At 42.0% G+C, this 17,250-nt stretch overlaps 1 protein-coding gene across 4 annotated transcripts in view; it reads left to right on the top strand.

Moving 5' to 3' along the window:
- The window catches only part of LOC138692095 (zinc finger protein OZF-like), a 35,930-nt gene that overhangs the window by 12,025 nt on the left and 6,655 nt on the right, over window positions 1-17,250 (top strand). For 2 of the 4 annotated variants that reach the window (XM_069815034.1, XM_069815036.1), the window contains exon 5: window positions 1,433-6,962. The exons of the other annotated variants lie outside the window; for them this stretch is intronic. In XM_069815034.1, the coding sequence (XP_069671135.1) occupies window positions 1,433-2,351 (919 nt within the window). In that variant the 3' untranslated portion in view covers window positions 2,352-6,962. Of the gene's footprint in view, window positions 1-1,432; window positions 6,963-17,250 lie in introns of those variants that run through there. 4 annotated transcript variants of the gene reach the window in all.

The following is a 17,250-nucleotide window of genomic DNA, read 5'->3' as shown; positions in this document are numbered from 1 at the left end:
AAAATTGTTTTAAGTGATGCAAATTAACATAAAACCTGCAATGAATTATAACCCGTTTTTGTACGACTGTTGAGCCTTAGATGTTCTCTTCAAAATTGACTGGGTTGGTGTTACGTTTTCTGCAACAGGAACACACTAGCAGGTGCCCATTTGATTTCTGTTCATAATGAACTATTTAAATGTTGTAGTTTGATGCACTACAGAAGATTAGAAACATTCAAAACTGCTCTGCCTGATAATCCCTTCACTACTGAACAGAATACTACACCGCGAAACATTTTGTTCACGCATGCGCAATAATCGAACTTATTTTGATTGTTTCTATACCATATTTTGGAATGGAGGAAGTATTATTATTTTCATTATTATAAAAAATATAATTATTGCTATTATTATTATTATTATTATTATTATTATTATTATTATTATTATTATTACTGTTACTAATATTATTATTAGTATTACTCATATTTTTATTATTATTATTATTATTATTATTATTATTATTATTATTTTTATTATTATCATTATTATTTTTATTATTATTATTATTATTATTATTAAATTATTATTATTATTATTATTATTAAATTATTATTCTCTTGTTATTCGGTTGAGAAGCTTTTATCATCTAGTCTGCTGTCAAAAAATCTGAAAGTTAGAATTTATGAAACAGTTATATTACCGGTTGTTCTTTATGGTTGTGAAACTTGAACTCTCAGTTTGAGAGAGGAACATTGGTTGAGGATGTTTGAGAATAAGATGCTTCGGAAAATATTTGGGGTTAAGAGGAATGAAGTTACAGGAGAATGGAGAAAGTTACGCAACACAGAACTGCACGCATTGTATTCTTCACCTGACATAATTAGGAACATTAAATCCACACGTTTGAGATGGGCAGGGCATGTAGCATGTATGGGCGAATCTAGAAATGCATATAGAGTGTTAGTTGGGAGGCCGGAGGGAAAAAAATCTTTGGGGAGGCCGAGACGTAGATGGGAAAATAATATTAAAATGGATTCATGCAGTTCTGCGCTGTGTAACTTTATCCATTCTCCTTTAACTTCATCCGTTTATCCCAAAATGTGTTTCTAAGAACCTTATTCTCAAACACACTTAATCTCTGTTCCTCTCTCAAAGTGAGAGTCCAAGTTTCACAACAATACAGAACAACCGGTAATATAACTGTTTTATATATTCTCACTTCCAGATTTTTCACAGCAGACTACATGACGAAAGCTTCTCAAACGAATAATAACCACTATTACTTTGACTATGATGATTATTATTAATATTTTTAAGACTATCCTTACAGAAGTAACTGAAGTTGTATATCCACTATTAATTTCTTCTATATTACTTTGCTTAAGAAGCATATATTTCCATATTACTTCGAGATATCCTTTTCACTAATGGAAAATATAAGTATCAGTGTTCCAGTTAGCCATAATAGTGGAGTTTCAGCATCGAGTGAAAATATTGCACAAGAAGTGGAAGTGCATACAGTTGAGAAGAAATACGATTGTGACGTTTGCGGAAGGTTCTTTCCAGACTCTGTAAGACTCAGAAGACATGGCCTCGTTCACAAATATGACAAGCAATTCAGTTGCGATGTGTGTGGAAAGTGCTTTTTCCAATCGGAAGTTTTCGAAAAGCATTCACGCCAACACAAAAGCCAGAAGCGTTTCATTTGTCGCGTGTGTGGAATGTGTTTTTCAAAGTCGAAATATCTCAAGAAGCATTTACGCGTTCACACGGACGAGAAACCATTCAGTTGTGACGTTTGTGGAAAGGGTTTTTCGTTCTCTGCTAACCTCGAGAGGCATTCACGCGTGCACAGAGACGCGAAACCATTCTGTTGTGACGTTTGTGGCAAGTGTTTTGCGTGGTCCAACAATCTTGCGAGACATTCAAGCTTGCACAGAGACGAGAAGAAGTCATTCAGTTGTGACGGTTGTGGAAAGTGTTTTTCGCGTTGCGAATATTTCGATATGCAGTCACGCGTACATACAGACGAGAAGCCATTCAGTTGCGACGAATGCGGAAAGTGTTTTTCGCGTTCGGTTCATCTCAGTATGATTTCACCCAAACACAAGGACGTGAAGCCCTTCCGTTGTGATGTGTGTGGAAAGATTTTTGTACGCCAGGATAATCTCGATGTCCATTCACGTGTTCACACAGGCGAGAAGCCATTCAGTTGTAATGAGTGTGGAAAGGGTTTTTCGCGTCGTGATCATCTCATTGTGCATACACGCATTCACACAGGTGAGAAGCCGTTCAATTGTGAAGTGTGTGGAAAGAGTTTTTCGCGCTTGGATAATTTTAATGTGCATTCACGTATACACCGGTGAGAAGTCATTCAGTTCAAGAGTTTTTGTGTTTTTTTTTTCCCCATTTGGGAAACTTTAACACAGTGTAATATATACAGTCACGAAGCTCAGTTCTTACTAAACATGGAAACATAGAAAGTTGCTTACCACTAGGATTGCCACTATCGCCTCATCACAGACCCCTTCCCCCGCAGACGATAAAATGTATTGTACTTTCGATATCGTAATCTTTTGAAAAAATTAGCACCTTCCTTTCATTATTGAAATGTCAAATACCTATGGTTAATATATTGTTTTCATAAAGCAAATATTATACTTTATAAACTCACCTTCCTGGATCTTTCAAAAAAAGGATAACTCTGACCTTTTTTTCTTACAATATTTATAGTACCACAAACGACTCTTTGTCCCATATTATATTCAAATTATTGTATTTTAGGCATTTACAGTTATTACAATCGATAACGAACATTTCACAGTTTACGCAACATTTCACAACAAAGCGAAATACGGTACAGTCAATGCCTGATCTAGACGACGCCGTAATGTATGTTCGGGTTTTTTATTTCAGTGTATGGAGCTCAGTGAAATATTATAGTATAACTTTATTGCATATCATTGCTAAGTTTTATTTTCGTGTAATTTGTCCATAAGTTCCGTTTTCTTCTTCTTGCATATTTGTATGTATGTATGTATGTACGTAGTTATTTACACTGCAAGTGGGCAATCACCCGGTGGCAGTGGTATACACAATATAAACAATACACAATAAAATGATAAACAATACACAATAAATTGACAATACACAATACAATTTTATTCACAATACAATAAGAATACAAAATATAATTTAACACAGTAATAATAAAACATAAATAAAATACCTAATTTTACAATACAACCTACATAATTATGTATAGGCCCTACATAAGTTTCAATAGTCTTCATCTTTACTCTCATCTCATTCCCTGTAGTGGCACTATGACGCATTTCACTGACACTTTAGCACACATTTCTTTGACACTCTATAACGCATTTCACTGACACTATAGAACACATTTCATTGACGCTATAAATTATCACTGATCGGAACTATTCACTGCACTGTAAAACCATAACTTCACTGACTCACCTCGCTTCACTGATACAACAGTTCAAATAAGTCAAATAATTACATTTTTATGCATACTTATAAATAGAACTACATTTAAACTAAACATTTCTAGTCTAAGGCCCTCTTACACGCTATTTTTAAATAATTTACAATTCAAACCAAGGAAGTAACTCGTTAGGCTAAATAAATACATGTCACCATAAAATATTAAATGTTAAATGTCACCTTAATTTTAATTTGCACTTTATACACAACTTTTTAAATTATTCTTGAATCTCCTTAAGGAAGGACAGCCCTCAAATACCACTGCAGGTAGGTCATTCCAAGCATTTATAGTTCTATTCAAAGATGAGAATTTACCTACATCCGTTTTCTGTTTCCTACATTTGATTTTAAAATTATGATCGTTCCTACCATAGTACGTTGGCTTCTCTAACCAAGCCGTTATGTCTACCCATGCTTTCTGACCTAGATATGCTCAATACAATGATGTTATTCTAGTTTTCCTACGTTTCTCTTCCAAAGTTTCCCATTTAAGTTCTTTTATCGTATCGTTTCTATCTTCTCTTTTGCCTTTAACAAATTTAGCTGCCCTATACTGGATTCTTTCTAAGGAATTTATCTGATATATTCTATAGGGATCCCAACATGTAGTTCCGTATTCCATTAACTGTCGCACTAACGTTAGCTATGCTATTTCCCTCGATTTGCAGAAATAATTACAGAACTGTGTTATTTTAATGTGAAGAGAATTTTACGTGTTAACATAATCTGTTCGCGTCAACATTTTAAGTTTAGAAAGGAAGCTATTTTGAAGTTCAATAAAAACTAATTTATATAGTGATCTTAATTTAGCACATCTACCTTCCTTAATTGTAGACAGAAAATTTACCATACCACTCCTATGAAATTAGTATACGTACGTTTGTGTTACTTCGTCTCTTAGGTAGTAGATAACTACAATAATTCAGTACTCAATTCTAGTATTAAAATACAGACAAATAGAATGTGACGGGTGACATACATAACATTATGTTTAATTAAATGTATAATTGCGAATATAGGAATATAAGTTAAATATACTAATCGTAACCTATAATATCCATATGACATAACATACATATGTAGTGGCAGGGCATTGGAGACCACTAAAATTAGAGAGAAAGGGGCAACGTATAATTTCAACATATCTAAATATTCGTGCGGTGCAACTGAAAATTATTGAATCGTGCATAAATGAGTGTACAAGAATTTCGTAATATTTAAACGAAATAAAGGCAGGTATTACACATACGAACAACGAAATTTTCACACCAAAAATAATATTACACCTTAACTCGCAAGGAATTATGTCTGAAGTGTTCCCTAATCATTGTTTTAAATTTTATTAATGTAATTATACTACATTTTAGAGAAATATATGTTATCTTTATGCATTCCTATTAATTTATGTGGTTGAAACGCCGCCGTTTGTGATCAGGTTAAGCGAGTCACATGGTCAGCGTTACGGCCTGTATTGGATCACGATAGCAGTGACACAGTCTATTGTTCCTAGTACTCACAGCGCTCCACGCGGCTAGCAACTACCGCGAGAAATGCAACTCATGGCAAAAATCATCCCAAGCTTCGTTACTGTATATAGTAGACTGTGACTTTAACAAGTATTTACATGTACACACAGACATGAACCCATTCTGTTGTGATGACTGTGGAAAGGATTTTGCACACGCACCTAACTCAAATTGCATTTTTGTATTCACACAGACAAGAAAACTTTCAGCTATGATGTGTTTCGAATGGCTTTTGGCTCTTGGAAAATCTTAATATGCTTTCATATACCCACACACAATAGAAACCATGCAGTTTTTATGTATTTGGATTCCATTTTTTGGCCCGCAAATTTCTGTATACATTCATGCGTATAAAGAGGCGAGAAGCCATTCATTTGCAGGGGAGGTGGTTTTTTTGCTGTTAGAAATCTCAAAAGGGTGTACACGCTTCCTGGCGTTAAGGGATTGAATTGTCAAGTTTGTGGGTTACGTTTCTTGAATGAGGGAAGCCCGAAATGCTGTGTTTGTGGGAAGATCTATAAAGAATTGTGTATTGTAAGAACTCAGGAATGCATTGCCACTAGCAAAAAACTGTTCTAGTGCAACGACGGTCATTTGAAAATACATGCACTCTTACAGAAGCGAGAAACATTTGAAAATCCGTATCTGACAAAACGTACTTTCGAAACGAATGCCCGTGTACAAACACAACAGAAACCATTCCATTCTGAAACGTGTGAAACAGAGGTAGGTTATGACTCTATTTTGTACTCAAAGCTCTGAACTGTGAGATATCCGAAAAATCATTGTGGCTAGTAATAGTGATTTTATCTGAGAATTTTTACTCGTTCAATAATATTTACCAAAGATAAAGGGATTCATTCTTGGAAAACTACAGTGATTGCATTCCACCTTTAGTGTCAAAGTCTTACGTACAAAAACCTTGTGATAGGCACGGAAATTTTTAGATCCCAATTTAGTTGTCCTTCAAGTTAATCTTCTGATCTGCACTCGTTTCACCTCCAGGGCTGTCACATATACGTACCTACGTCACATCCGCTATGAATCACGTATCGGTCAGAAATGGCGCTTTCTCTTAGCTTCGAGTTTGGAACTATTGAGAGTTGGAACCAGTGACAAATATCTGACTGTAACAAGATCACAGGTTTATAAGTTACACCTCAGCGCTATTATGGAAAGAATTGTCTGGATTCAGGTTACCTAAAATGCCATGCGCGCATACTTACTGGAAAGAAATAATTTATTTGCTATGATATTATTATTATTATTATTATTATTATTATTATTATTATTATTATTATTATTATTATTATTATTCTTATTACACTGATATGCAATTTTAAAAAAATTCTGCTATAATTATTGATTCTAGTTAAGTAAAGTGCCCTGAATCCGAATCTGTATCCATGTTTTCATTGTTATGTTAGATTTTTCTATAGTTTAGAAAATAAAAATGAAAAAACTGGAAAATTGACAAATTTCATGAATAAAAAAATAAATTTAATCCGATAATCTAAGTTGTAAGATTGCGTTGAGGTTTTGAAAGTTGCTGATTGAGGACCTGTATTCAGAGTTTCCTTGTCACGCCAGGATTTTCTGTAAATTGTGGAAATAAGGATGAAAAACTTCAATATTTCAACAAGAGTATCAAAAATGTCATATAACTTACTGTATACAATTTTAAAATATATTTTAACACCGTAATGCAGGCGTAAAATTGGAGGGTATAAAATAAGATTTCATTGTGAAAAACGTTTTACCTGCGTGTTCCTTAATTGCCATTACTATGGTTCTTTCTGTGTGCATAACTGTAGATCTGTGGTAGGCGTGGCCTTGATTGTTTCTCTTATGAGTCTTAATGTATTATTTTGTGTTTGGTCTAATTTTTTTAGTCTCATTTTGTTACCAGTAACAATGTCATCACTGCCATATCTGTTGTAAACAATGCAGAAATTTTGAATTTGTGTTTTTTAAATAAAGTAAAATTCTCGTACAGATCTCTGCTGTCAAGTTTCTATATTTATAGTCAATATATTGTGATTTTTATTAGTAACAACAATGTACTGTTAATCTTAACTAATATTTACAAAGCACTATTTACAAATCAGAACTACCAGTTCTCAGTTCACAGTTCTTCTATCTCAGTCACTCGAGTTCACAGTATCTCGAACCACAGACCTTCAGAGACAGTTCACTGTACTCGAACTCGGGTCCCTCCAACTGCGGTCCACTGCACTCGAACTCAGGTCCCTCCAACTGCGGTCCACTGCACTCGAACTCAGGCCTTCGGATGCTGACGCAGATGCGGACGCACACTCGAGTCGAACTCCGGCACACAAGTCTGGCTTGCTTGCTCTGGCTTACTCACTGACTTAATAACTGAAAACTGCAAACTGGAAAACTGCTGTCGTTCCTTCGCGTCCGTAATTTATAGCAACAGCGACGTAGCCTCGAAGGCTCCACGCGTCTCTAGAGATGGCACTCCAGAAAAATCCCGAGCCCTCTCCTCTCTACCAGCACCAGATGCGCGCGCACTCTCGCTCCACTCTCTCGCCGTGTTGGCCCTTTTCCCCTCTCCGCCGCGCGCCATCCCAAGTGCTCCGCGCGATCTTCTCTCTTGCGGGACGCTGGTCGTGAGTTCGAATCTCACGTCGCTGTCACATTGCTCCCTCCTTAGGACTGCTCGTCCCGGGCAGTCCCTTGGTAGGCTGCTAATCGGTCCAGATGCACCACCATCATCTTCCCTCGAGGTTGTCGCTGGATGCGGTACACCACGTCGTTGATCCGGGTCACCACGCGGTATGGTCCATCCCAGGCACGCTGAAGCTTTGGTGATTTCCCTTTGGTCCTGGTAGGTCGATACAGCCACACCAGGTCGCCCTCCTGGAATCCTGCAGAGTTGGCTAATCTGTCGTAGCGCACCTTCATCCTGTCGCTGGCCATCTTGAGGTGCTCTCTGGCCAGTTGGTGAACTCCATTCAACTTCTCGGTGAGTTCTGCCACATAGTCAGTCGCTGGCTGGTCGGCGCTGGGTGGCGTGCCAAACAGCAGATCACAGGGCAGGCGCAGCTCTCTCCCGAAGACCATGTTTGCCGGTGTCATCCCTGTTGTATCGTGGACCGAAGCTCTGTAGGCCAAGAGGAACAGTGGGACTCTGGCATCCCAGTCTCGTTGATGGTTGGACACCACCTTCCGCAGATGCTCTTCCAAGGTTTTGATGTAGCGTTCCACCATACCATCGGACTGTGGGTGGAGGGGAGTGGTCCTGGTTTTATGCACCCCCAGACGCTCGAACAATTCTCCCATCAGGTTGGATTCGAAGTTGCGCCCCTGATCGCTATGCAATTCCCGGGGCACCCCGAATCGGCAGATGAAGTTGTCAAGCAGCGCGTCGGCCACCGTCGAAGCCTCTTGGTTGGGAATCGCGTACACCTCTGGCCATTTTGTGAAGTAATCCATGGCGACTAGCAGGTAGCGGTTCCCGCGATCCGTGACCGGGAAGGGTCCAGCAACGTCGATGGCGATCCTCTCAAAAGGAGCTCCCACGTTGTACTGCTACATGGCTCCCCTGCTGCGGGTCCTTGGTCCGCGACTGGCTGCACAGGTGTCGCATCTTCGGCACCATTGTTCCGTGTCGGTCCTCTGATGCAACCAATAGAACCTCTGCCTTAACTTGTCCAGCGTCCTGTTGGCTCCCAGGTGGCCTCCAGTCACTCCAGCATGAGTCTCCTCCAGCACTTCCTTCACCTTGCTCCTGGGCAGGACAAGTTGTTCTATGTGGGTCCTTCCATCGGCCGACTCCCAAATCCTCTTCAGGATACCGTCCTTGACAGTGAAGGATTCCCACTGGGCCCAGTAGCTCTTGTAAGTGGTGCTACGGTTGGCGATATCGGCCCATACTGGTCTCTGGCCGGACTCCACATCACGCAGTAGCTGTCCAATGTTTGGGTCCTCCAGCTGCTCCCTCCTTATGGCGGCGTTATCCCATCCTGGGCTCGGCTGGGCGGCAATTGCTCTTACTGCGTGGGCGCCATCCCGCTCTTCTACTTTCAGGCAGTGTTTGCAGCCATCCGGGCACGGACGTCGTGACAGGGCATCAGCGTTGGAATGTTTCTTCCCTTGTCGGTGTTCAGAGGTGAAGTTGTACTCCTGCAGACGTTGAACCCAACGGGCGGTCTGCCCCTCCAGATTCTTGAAGCCCAATAGCCAGGTGAGTGCAGAATGGTCTGTCCTCAGATGGAATTCCTGGTCATACAAATATTTGTGGAAGTGCTTCAGGGCTTCCACAATGGCAAGAAGTTCTCTACGCGTCACACAGTAGTTTCTCTCAGCCTTGGATAGTGTTCGGCTGAAGTAGGCAATCACCCTCTCTTGCCCGTCCTGTTCCTGAGAGAGTACTCCGCCGATGCCTACGTTGCTAGCGTCCGTGTCGAGCGTGAACTTCCTTCCAGGGATGGGATATCCCAGTACAGGAGCAGTGCAGAGCGCCTCTTTCAGCGACTGGAAGGATGACTCCGCCTCGTCTGTCCACTGGAATTGTCGTTTCTCCTCGGTCAGCTGGGTTAGAGGCTTAGCGATGTTGGCGTACCCAGCTACGAACCTTCTGTAATAAGTGCAGAGGCCGAGAAAGCGGCGCAGCTCCTGCTTGACCCTCGGTCTCGGCCATCCTCTGACGGCTTGTAGCTTCTCCGGGTCCGTGGCCACTCCGTTGGTCCCTACTACGTGTCCCAAGTAGTTGACCTTCTTCTGGAATAGATGACATTTCTTCGGGTTCAACTTCAGTCTGGCTTGTCGCAGTCTCTCGAACACTTTCCTCAGGTTCAACAGCTGTTCGCCGAAAGTCTTGCCCACCACGATGACGTCATCAAGGTACAGCAAACAGGTGTCGTATGTCAGGCCTCTCATTACGGACTCCATTAGTCTCTGGAATGTAGCCGGAGCGTTGCAGAGGCCGAATGGCATAACGGTGAACTGCCATAGTCCCTGGCCTGTAGAGAATGCCGTTTTCTCCTTATCCTCCGGATGTAGCGCCACCTGCCAGTATCCTGACTTGAGATCCAACGTCGAGAACCACTCTGCTCCGGCCAGGGTGTCCAAGGTGTCGTCAATTCGTGGAAGGGGAAAGCAGTCTTTCCTGGTGACGTCATTCAGTCTTCTGTAGTCCACGCAGAAACGCAGGTCCCCATTCTTCTTCTTCACCAGCACCACAGGTGATGACCAAGGGCTGTCGGATTCCTCGATGACCCCTCTTGCTTTCATGCCCTCCAGTTGGCTGTCAATCTCCCTCTGTTTAGCTAGAGGGACGCGTCGAGGGGGTTGTCTGATTGGGCGAGCATTTCCGGTGTCAATGCGGTGCTGAACCTTCTCCGTTCTCCCGTAGTCATTTTCAGACAGACTGAACACGTCCTGAAATTCTGTCAGTAGATCGTGGACTTGTCTTCTTTCTCGTTTGCTTAAATTCGCCGGCAATTCTCGAGCCAGCTCTTTCAGTGATGGGTCTAGATCTGGACGTGGTCGGTGACACTCCTCGTTTTCTGCCAGCGACGTCACAGACACCACCGGCTCGACGTTACCTAGTATAGTTCCACTAGGCACCTCCTTGTCCCGATTGGTGACATTCAGGACCCTCACCGGTACCACCTTCTGATTCGGGAGTAGGGATCTGGCCACATAAACACAATCTATCGGAGTTGTTTCCGAATCGAGGAGCAGGTTTCTCTTAGGTTGTCCGTCCAGTCTTGCCGTCACCACCATCTCGCAGCCTGCCGGGATTGTCACATGATTCTCCAGGGTGAGTCTGCTGGCCATGGGTTGGTCTTCGACGTCCCTCAGGAACACTTCATCCTGACCAAAACGCAGGATACGGCGCCTGACGTCCACCGTTGCATCGAAGATCCGCATGGCGTAGAGTCCCAGGATGACGTCTTCAGTGATGTTGGCGACGAACACCCACATCTCCAGTCTCCTCTTTCCCAATGTCAGATCCAGGAAAACCTCCTTTTGGATGGGCAGGTTCTCGCCTGAGGCAGTACGTAGCTCATACCGGCGCAGCGGCGTCCTCCCAGGTAGGCCGCGCACGACTTCCGGTCTGGCGATAGTGAGCGACGCCCCGGTGTCTACCAGTACTCTGCATGGGCGGCCTCTTATCCATCCGTCAGCAATCAGCCCATCGTCGCATCTTCTGTTAACCGTCTTCAAGATCAGCCGAGGGGATGGTGATGACGGCGCCGACGTGCCCCTCATCGCATCGGCCCCTTTTAGTTTTCCTGTTTGTGACCAGATCGGTCACAGTCCCTCCTCAGGTGCCCAGGCTCGCCGCAGGACCAGCAGGTAGGCAATCCTCGTCTTCGTCGCTCGGGTGATTTTGGTTGACGTTCCTCGACGTCGGCCGCCGCGACGCTCCTAATCCGGTGCGATGCCGAGACGTTCGCCGTCAACTTGGCTGCCTCCATCCTGAGGGCCGCCGCCAGAGCTGCATTGATGGTGCGATGCTCTGCCAAGAGTAGCTGTTGCTTTATTTCCGGGTCTCGAACTCCGCTGCCGAAGGTGTAGGCCGCCTCTCCAGCGATGAAGTCATTAGGTAGGCCCCTGAGCGCCTTATGGGCCAGTTGTTCCACCGCCATCGCGAATTCTTGCAGGGACTCGCCTGACTGTTGGACCCTCGTTTTTAGTTGGGTCCTAAATGCTGCAGCAAGTTGATGGTCACCATAACGTCCCTCCAGGGCCGCCATTATCTCTGCGGCTGTCTCATCTTCTGGAACGCTGTGAAGAATCTCCGACGCCTGTCCTTGAAGCGCGGTCAGCAACTGAGTAGTCTTCTCCGCTGGGGTCCAGCCATTATGTGCTGCGGTGGCCTCGAACTGGCGACGGAATATCGCCCAAGACGTCGTACCGTCGAACTTCGGCGTCTTGACGTTGTGATGTCTGGCTGAAGGCGATGATTCCGCAGGGCCACTATATGGAGTCCTCAACTCTGTGGCCGCTTCTTGCATGGCACGTCGAACCTCCTCGGCAACTATCTGTTTTTGTTCTCTAGCCTGGCGATCCACCAACGCGAGGATGTGCTTGTTTTCTTCAGCATGTTTTTCCATCACCTCACTCGTCTTGTCCAGCAACTCGCTCGTCTGCTCTTGACGGCGCTCGAGATCGCGGATTTTGCCGTCGAAATGGTCTACCTCCTGTCTCAATTCGGTTACTGCCTCGTTTATAGTTGTAAAATTCTTGTTTAGGTTGTCAAGGTCGGCTTTGAGTTCGTCTTTCACGATGGCGACAATTCCATCTACGTGGGCTGAAACGCTTTCAATTTGCGTAGTGACGTCATCTTTCACTCCTCTTATGTCGCCTTTCACTTCACTTATGTCACTTTTCATCTCCGTTTTCACTTCACTTATATCGTTCTTCAACTCACTGATGTGCTTGTTCATTTCGTCTTTCATTTCTGCTTTCATTTCCGCGATGGCTTGCAGGATCTGCTGTAGGTTCTCCATTGTCGGTAATATCCCGGTTCTGACACCAGTGTGATTTTTATTAGTAACAACAATGTACTGTTAATCTTAACTAATATTTACAAAGCACTATTTACAAATCAGAACTACCAGTTCTCAGTTCACAGTTCTTCTATCTCAGTCACTCGAGTTCACAGTATCTCGAACCACAGACCTTCAGAGACAGTTCACTGTACTCGAACTCGGGTCCCTCCAACTGCGGTCCACTGCACTCGAACTCAGGTCCCTCCAACTGCGGTCCACTGCACTCGAACTCAGGCCTTCGGATGCTGACGCAGATGCGGACGCACACTCGAGTCGAACTCCGGCACACAAGTCTGGCTTGCTTGCTCTGGCTTACTCACTGACTTAATAACTGAAAACTGCAAACTGGAAAACTGCTGTCGTTCCTTCGCGTCCGTAATTTATAGCAACAGCGACGTAGCCTCGAAGGCTCCACGCGTCTCTAGAGATGGCACTCCAGAAAAATCCCGAGCCCTCTCCTCTCTACCAGCACCAGATGCGCGCGCACTCTCGCTCCACTCTCTCGCCGTGTTGGCCCTTTTCCCCTCTCCGCCGCGCGCCATCCCAAGTGCTCCGCGCGATCTCTCTCTTGCGGGACGCTGGTCGTGAGTTCGAATCTCACGTCGCTGTCACAATATAAATGCCCTATTTATGTATATTGTATTTCGGTGAATCTTGAATTTGGTACTGCCAGTATAGGGAATTAAAAACAAACACTGAAAATACCTTAGTTTTGTAGTGTGGATTAGTAGAAACTCGATGTGATCACTGGGAGAGCTGTGGTCCCACCCAACCCGCCCTAAATAGGTTCCTTAGATATATAGGTAGGTAGGTAGGTAGATAGATTTATTCGTTCCATAATATTCTTACATTTGCTTTATAGCATAGAATAAAGAACATGGCCAATTCTTACGTTTAAATATAAAATGCAAATATGAAATATGTACAGAATTAATACCTTAATAACAATAATATTTTATACAATGTAATATGTTTACCATATTTTAATAGTATTATAATATTTACACAGTACTATGAAATGTGAAGAATTCATCTACAGAATAGAAAGTGTGAGATATTAAGTAATTTTTTTAGTTTTGTCTTAAATAATGCAGGGTTTTGGCTATGATTCTTAATGTCTTCAGGAAGACTATTGAACATTTTTATCGCCATTTTTATCGCCATTTGAAAGCATGATAAATTTGATGATGGCATATGAAAATCATTCCTTCTGCGGGTATTTATACTATGTATGGCTGAGTTAGTTGGAAAATTTTCTTTATTACATAAGAGGAAATTTATTGTAGAGTATATGTGTTGATTTGTTAAGGTTAGAATCTGTAATTTTTTTGTACATAATCTACATGATTCTCTAGCCTTTGCTCCAACTATTATTCTAATGGCTCTTTTTTGTAATAAGAATATATTTTTACTATCTACAGAATTTCCCCAAAATATTATATTATTATATTGTCGTTGATTGGTGGCTCACTTCACCGGCGCAGAACTTAAACGCATCGGAGTCTTGTTGCTACGTTAACCATAGGAGGCGAAATAGAAAGTCGCAATGCAAGAAGTGTATTCACACCGACGCTATGTTTGTTAATTCTTCAGCCCGGCGATTTTTGAACGTACATAAATATAAATATCATAAAATCAGTCACACTGTGATGTATGGTAAAAGTAAAGTGAATTTTTCAATTTTTAAAAAATCTATGGTGAAGTTGTGCTTCACTTGGTTCACCTGAAAAGCCGCCTCTGGTTGATTGTTCAGGCTCACTAACTACTACTGTCACATGTAACTCTTACCACAATTTGCAACTATTTCGCGGCTGTCAGTTTCTGACGTATTGATGTTTTTAATCTGTTGCTTTTGCGACGCTTTGTCAACTACTATCCATATCTAGCGTCCGAATGAGATGAAAGTGATGACATCATGGTCCAGCGCCGAAAGTTAGGCCTCCCCAGCATTTGCTCTTACTGGATTGAGGGAAACTCCCAGAGAATCCCAACCAGGATTTGAACCCGGCCCGCTCGTCACACGTTCAAGCATGCCGTTACTCCACAGCATTGGATGACGTATTGATTTCACTGACATTGGAATCAGCCTTTAAAGACATGCTTCCTTTCTCTAGGTGGCTTCTGTCTGGCAGCACGTGGAAAGAAAGATATAGGAAGGAAATACAGTGGGAACAGTGCTTCTCTCAGTCTCGTGGTATGTCCCATATAGGTAGTCCATGTCTTCGGGATGGAAATGTTGAAAGTACTGTACTCTACCCGAATCTGCAGTCGGTTGAGAATTTTTCCCGTAGATTGTCGTTACCCACGCTTCTCGAATGTATGCCTTTTGGAAATTCTATAACGAACATACATAGGCCTACTGTATTTGTAATATACAAGCGGATACGTAAAGTAATTCAATAGACACATTGGATATTATACATATTTTCCAGCATAGGCTACAGATATTTTTGACCTAGTATTGAAAAGTCTTATTTTCCTTATTTTTTTCTGTTAAAGTAAGAAAAATTATACCCGAATAACACGCAGAAATTCATCATTTAAAAAAATATATTAATAATCCAGACTCCAGTTACAATTATATCTTATATATAAAAATAAAGGAAATTAGTAAATAGTATCTATTCACATGAACTAGCATAGTGAAGCAATATGGCTGACCGTGCACCAACACGGCAAAGACTCGCATTCACGAGAGCCTTTGATGTTACATAGAGCACGGGTGTTCTATTCTACTACTAGGTGTTCATTTCAAAGTGTGTCATGACGTCACTGTTGTGAGTCAGCGATTTGAAGCAAGTTTCAGCTTTTATGTCAGAGAAGTTGCCTATTAATCAAGGCGTTCAATCTGAACTTGAGAACGTGTACGGTATAACTTGAATGTCGTAGCAACAGATGGCGGTCTGTAAAGTCTGTGTGTTGCCATAACCTCTTTCGAACTGTGTTTTGCGCGGGCAAGTCGTACGCAGGGTATTTGTTATCATCGATTGCGTACGGCAACATTCCACAACACAAATCAAAATGCTCCGTGTCCATGTTCACCGTCCAAGTTAACAAATACGTAAGTAATCGTCTTAACCCTCTCCCCATATCCAGACAGTAAGAAAAAAACTCACTTCAGTACGTGTTTCCAAACAGTTCACATTTTTGCCACTATTGGCGTTACCGTACGTATCGGTAAGTAATCTTCAGAATGAACGCCGTACTTGCTAGGCAACTTCTCTCGCATTTAGGTAATACGCCTCTGCGGAAGTGTAGGAAGATTGAATTCTCTAGGCTCATCGGCTAGCCACATGACGACATACAGCGAGCCATGACACATTTTGAACTGAACACTAGTGATGGGCGAAGTTGTTCTTTTCCCGGAACAGTTCCGACGGTTCCGGTTCCGAAAAAATACTATGTTCCAAATAACAGTTCCGAAATAACAGTCACCAGTGGTGATGAGTCGGAGTCGTTGAGTCGTTCAAACGAACGGTACAGTACCCTCCCTCTTCACCATGCAGCTCACACTGGAGCACTCATAGGCATGACATAGCACACATTCTTATCTATAGATGGCACTGCAATGCACATTCGAATCGATTTTGGAAAATTGCTGTGCATGCGGACAGAACTCAAAAGCTTAATGTTAGTTATTACACAGCTGTTGACTACAAGGACAGAATACAATACTTTGTTTTCGTACATAAAGTTATAAAGACATGGTAGCCAACTAAAAAAAAAACAACAACATTAAAACATAAGGTATGTAATTTCTGTTCTCTCTCTTACATAATAAAAAAAAACAAATCATTAATTTTTATTTTTACTTTTCTTAATGCACAGTTATAATAATAATAATAATAATAATAATAATAATAATAATAATAATAATAATAATAATAATAAATATTACAATTTCATAAATAAAAAAGATATATATTGGCAGTACTGAAACCTGGAAACCCCGCAGTGGGTTAGTAAAATGTTGGAATCGCATCTTTACCAAAGTGTAATTTAAACTTCGCATTAAACCTCGCTCTCCAAATCAGTACTTATATGGGTAGTTTCCAACAAATAATGCTACAACATTTTTGTCGTTCTTTGATAACAGAGAAGATATCACAAAAACTTGTGCTTGTCAGACTTAACCTCAACAAACGACATACAGACATTGTAACTAAACCACTCATTACCATTTACGACTTTAACCTTTGTATAGAATCAGCTGATCAATGAATTAATAATAGTATGCGTACTTTATGACTTTGCAGAATGTTTATAAAACAGAATTAGTCAACTAATGGTGAAATAAACCATAAAGCGGGAATGAATATTACAGTTTATTAAATACATTACAGATGATTGGCCAGTCTTACAAATGTTGATATTAAAGATCGCGCCACCGCTAGGATTTCAATTTCCATGCGCCCCCCTCCAACCACGTGAGAGTTTCAAGTACCAACTTCATCCAAAGAAGTTCCAAGTACAACATAAAGAACAACGAGAACAGTGTAACCGCAGCTGTCATTGGTTCATCGGAACGAGCTCCGACGTTCCGACTGTTATCTCGGAGTCGGAACATGCCTTGTGCAACGCGGTACTGCGAGCCCGCAACAGCTGGGCAAGTGAGCAGCTCGGAGTCGGAACACTGTTATTTCGGAACAGGAGGTTCCGACCTACTGTTCATTTTTGCAACAGTTCCGAGACCGGAACTGTTCCAA

The sequence above is a fragment of the Periplaneta americana genome, chromosome 16 (assembly GCF_040183065.1).
Source record: "Periplaneta americana isolate PAMFEO1 chromosome 16, P.americana_PAMFEO1_priV1, whole genome shotgun sequence".
Classification (NCBI taxonomy): Eukaryota; Metazoa; Arthropoda; class Insecta; order Blattodea; family Blattidae; genus Periplaneta; species Periplaneta americana.
The sequence above is the reverse complement of the archived record's forward strand: the minus strand, read 5'-3'. Positions and strand labels throughout refer to the sequence as shown.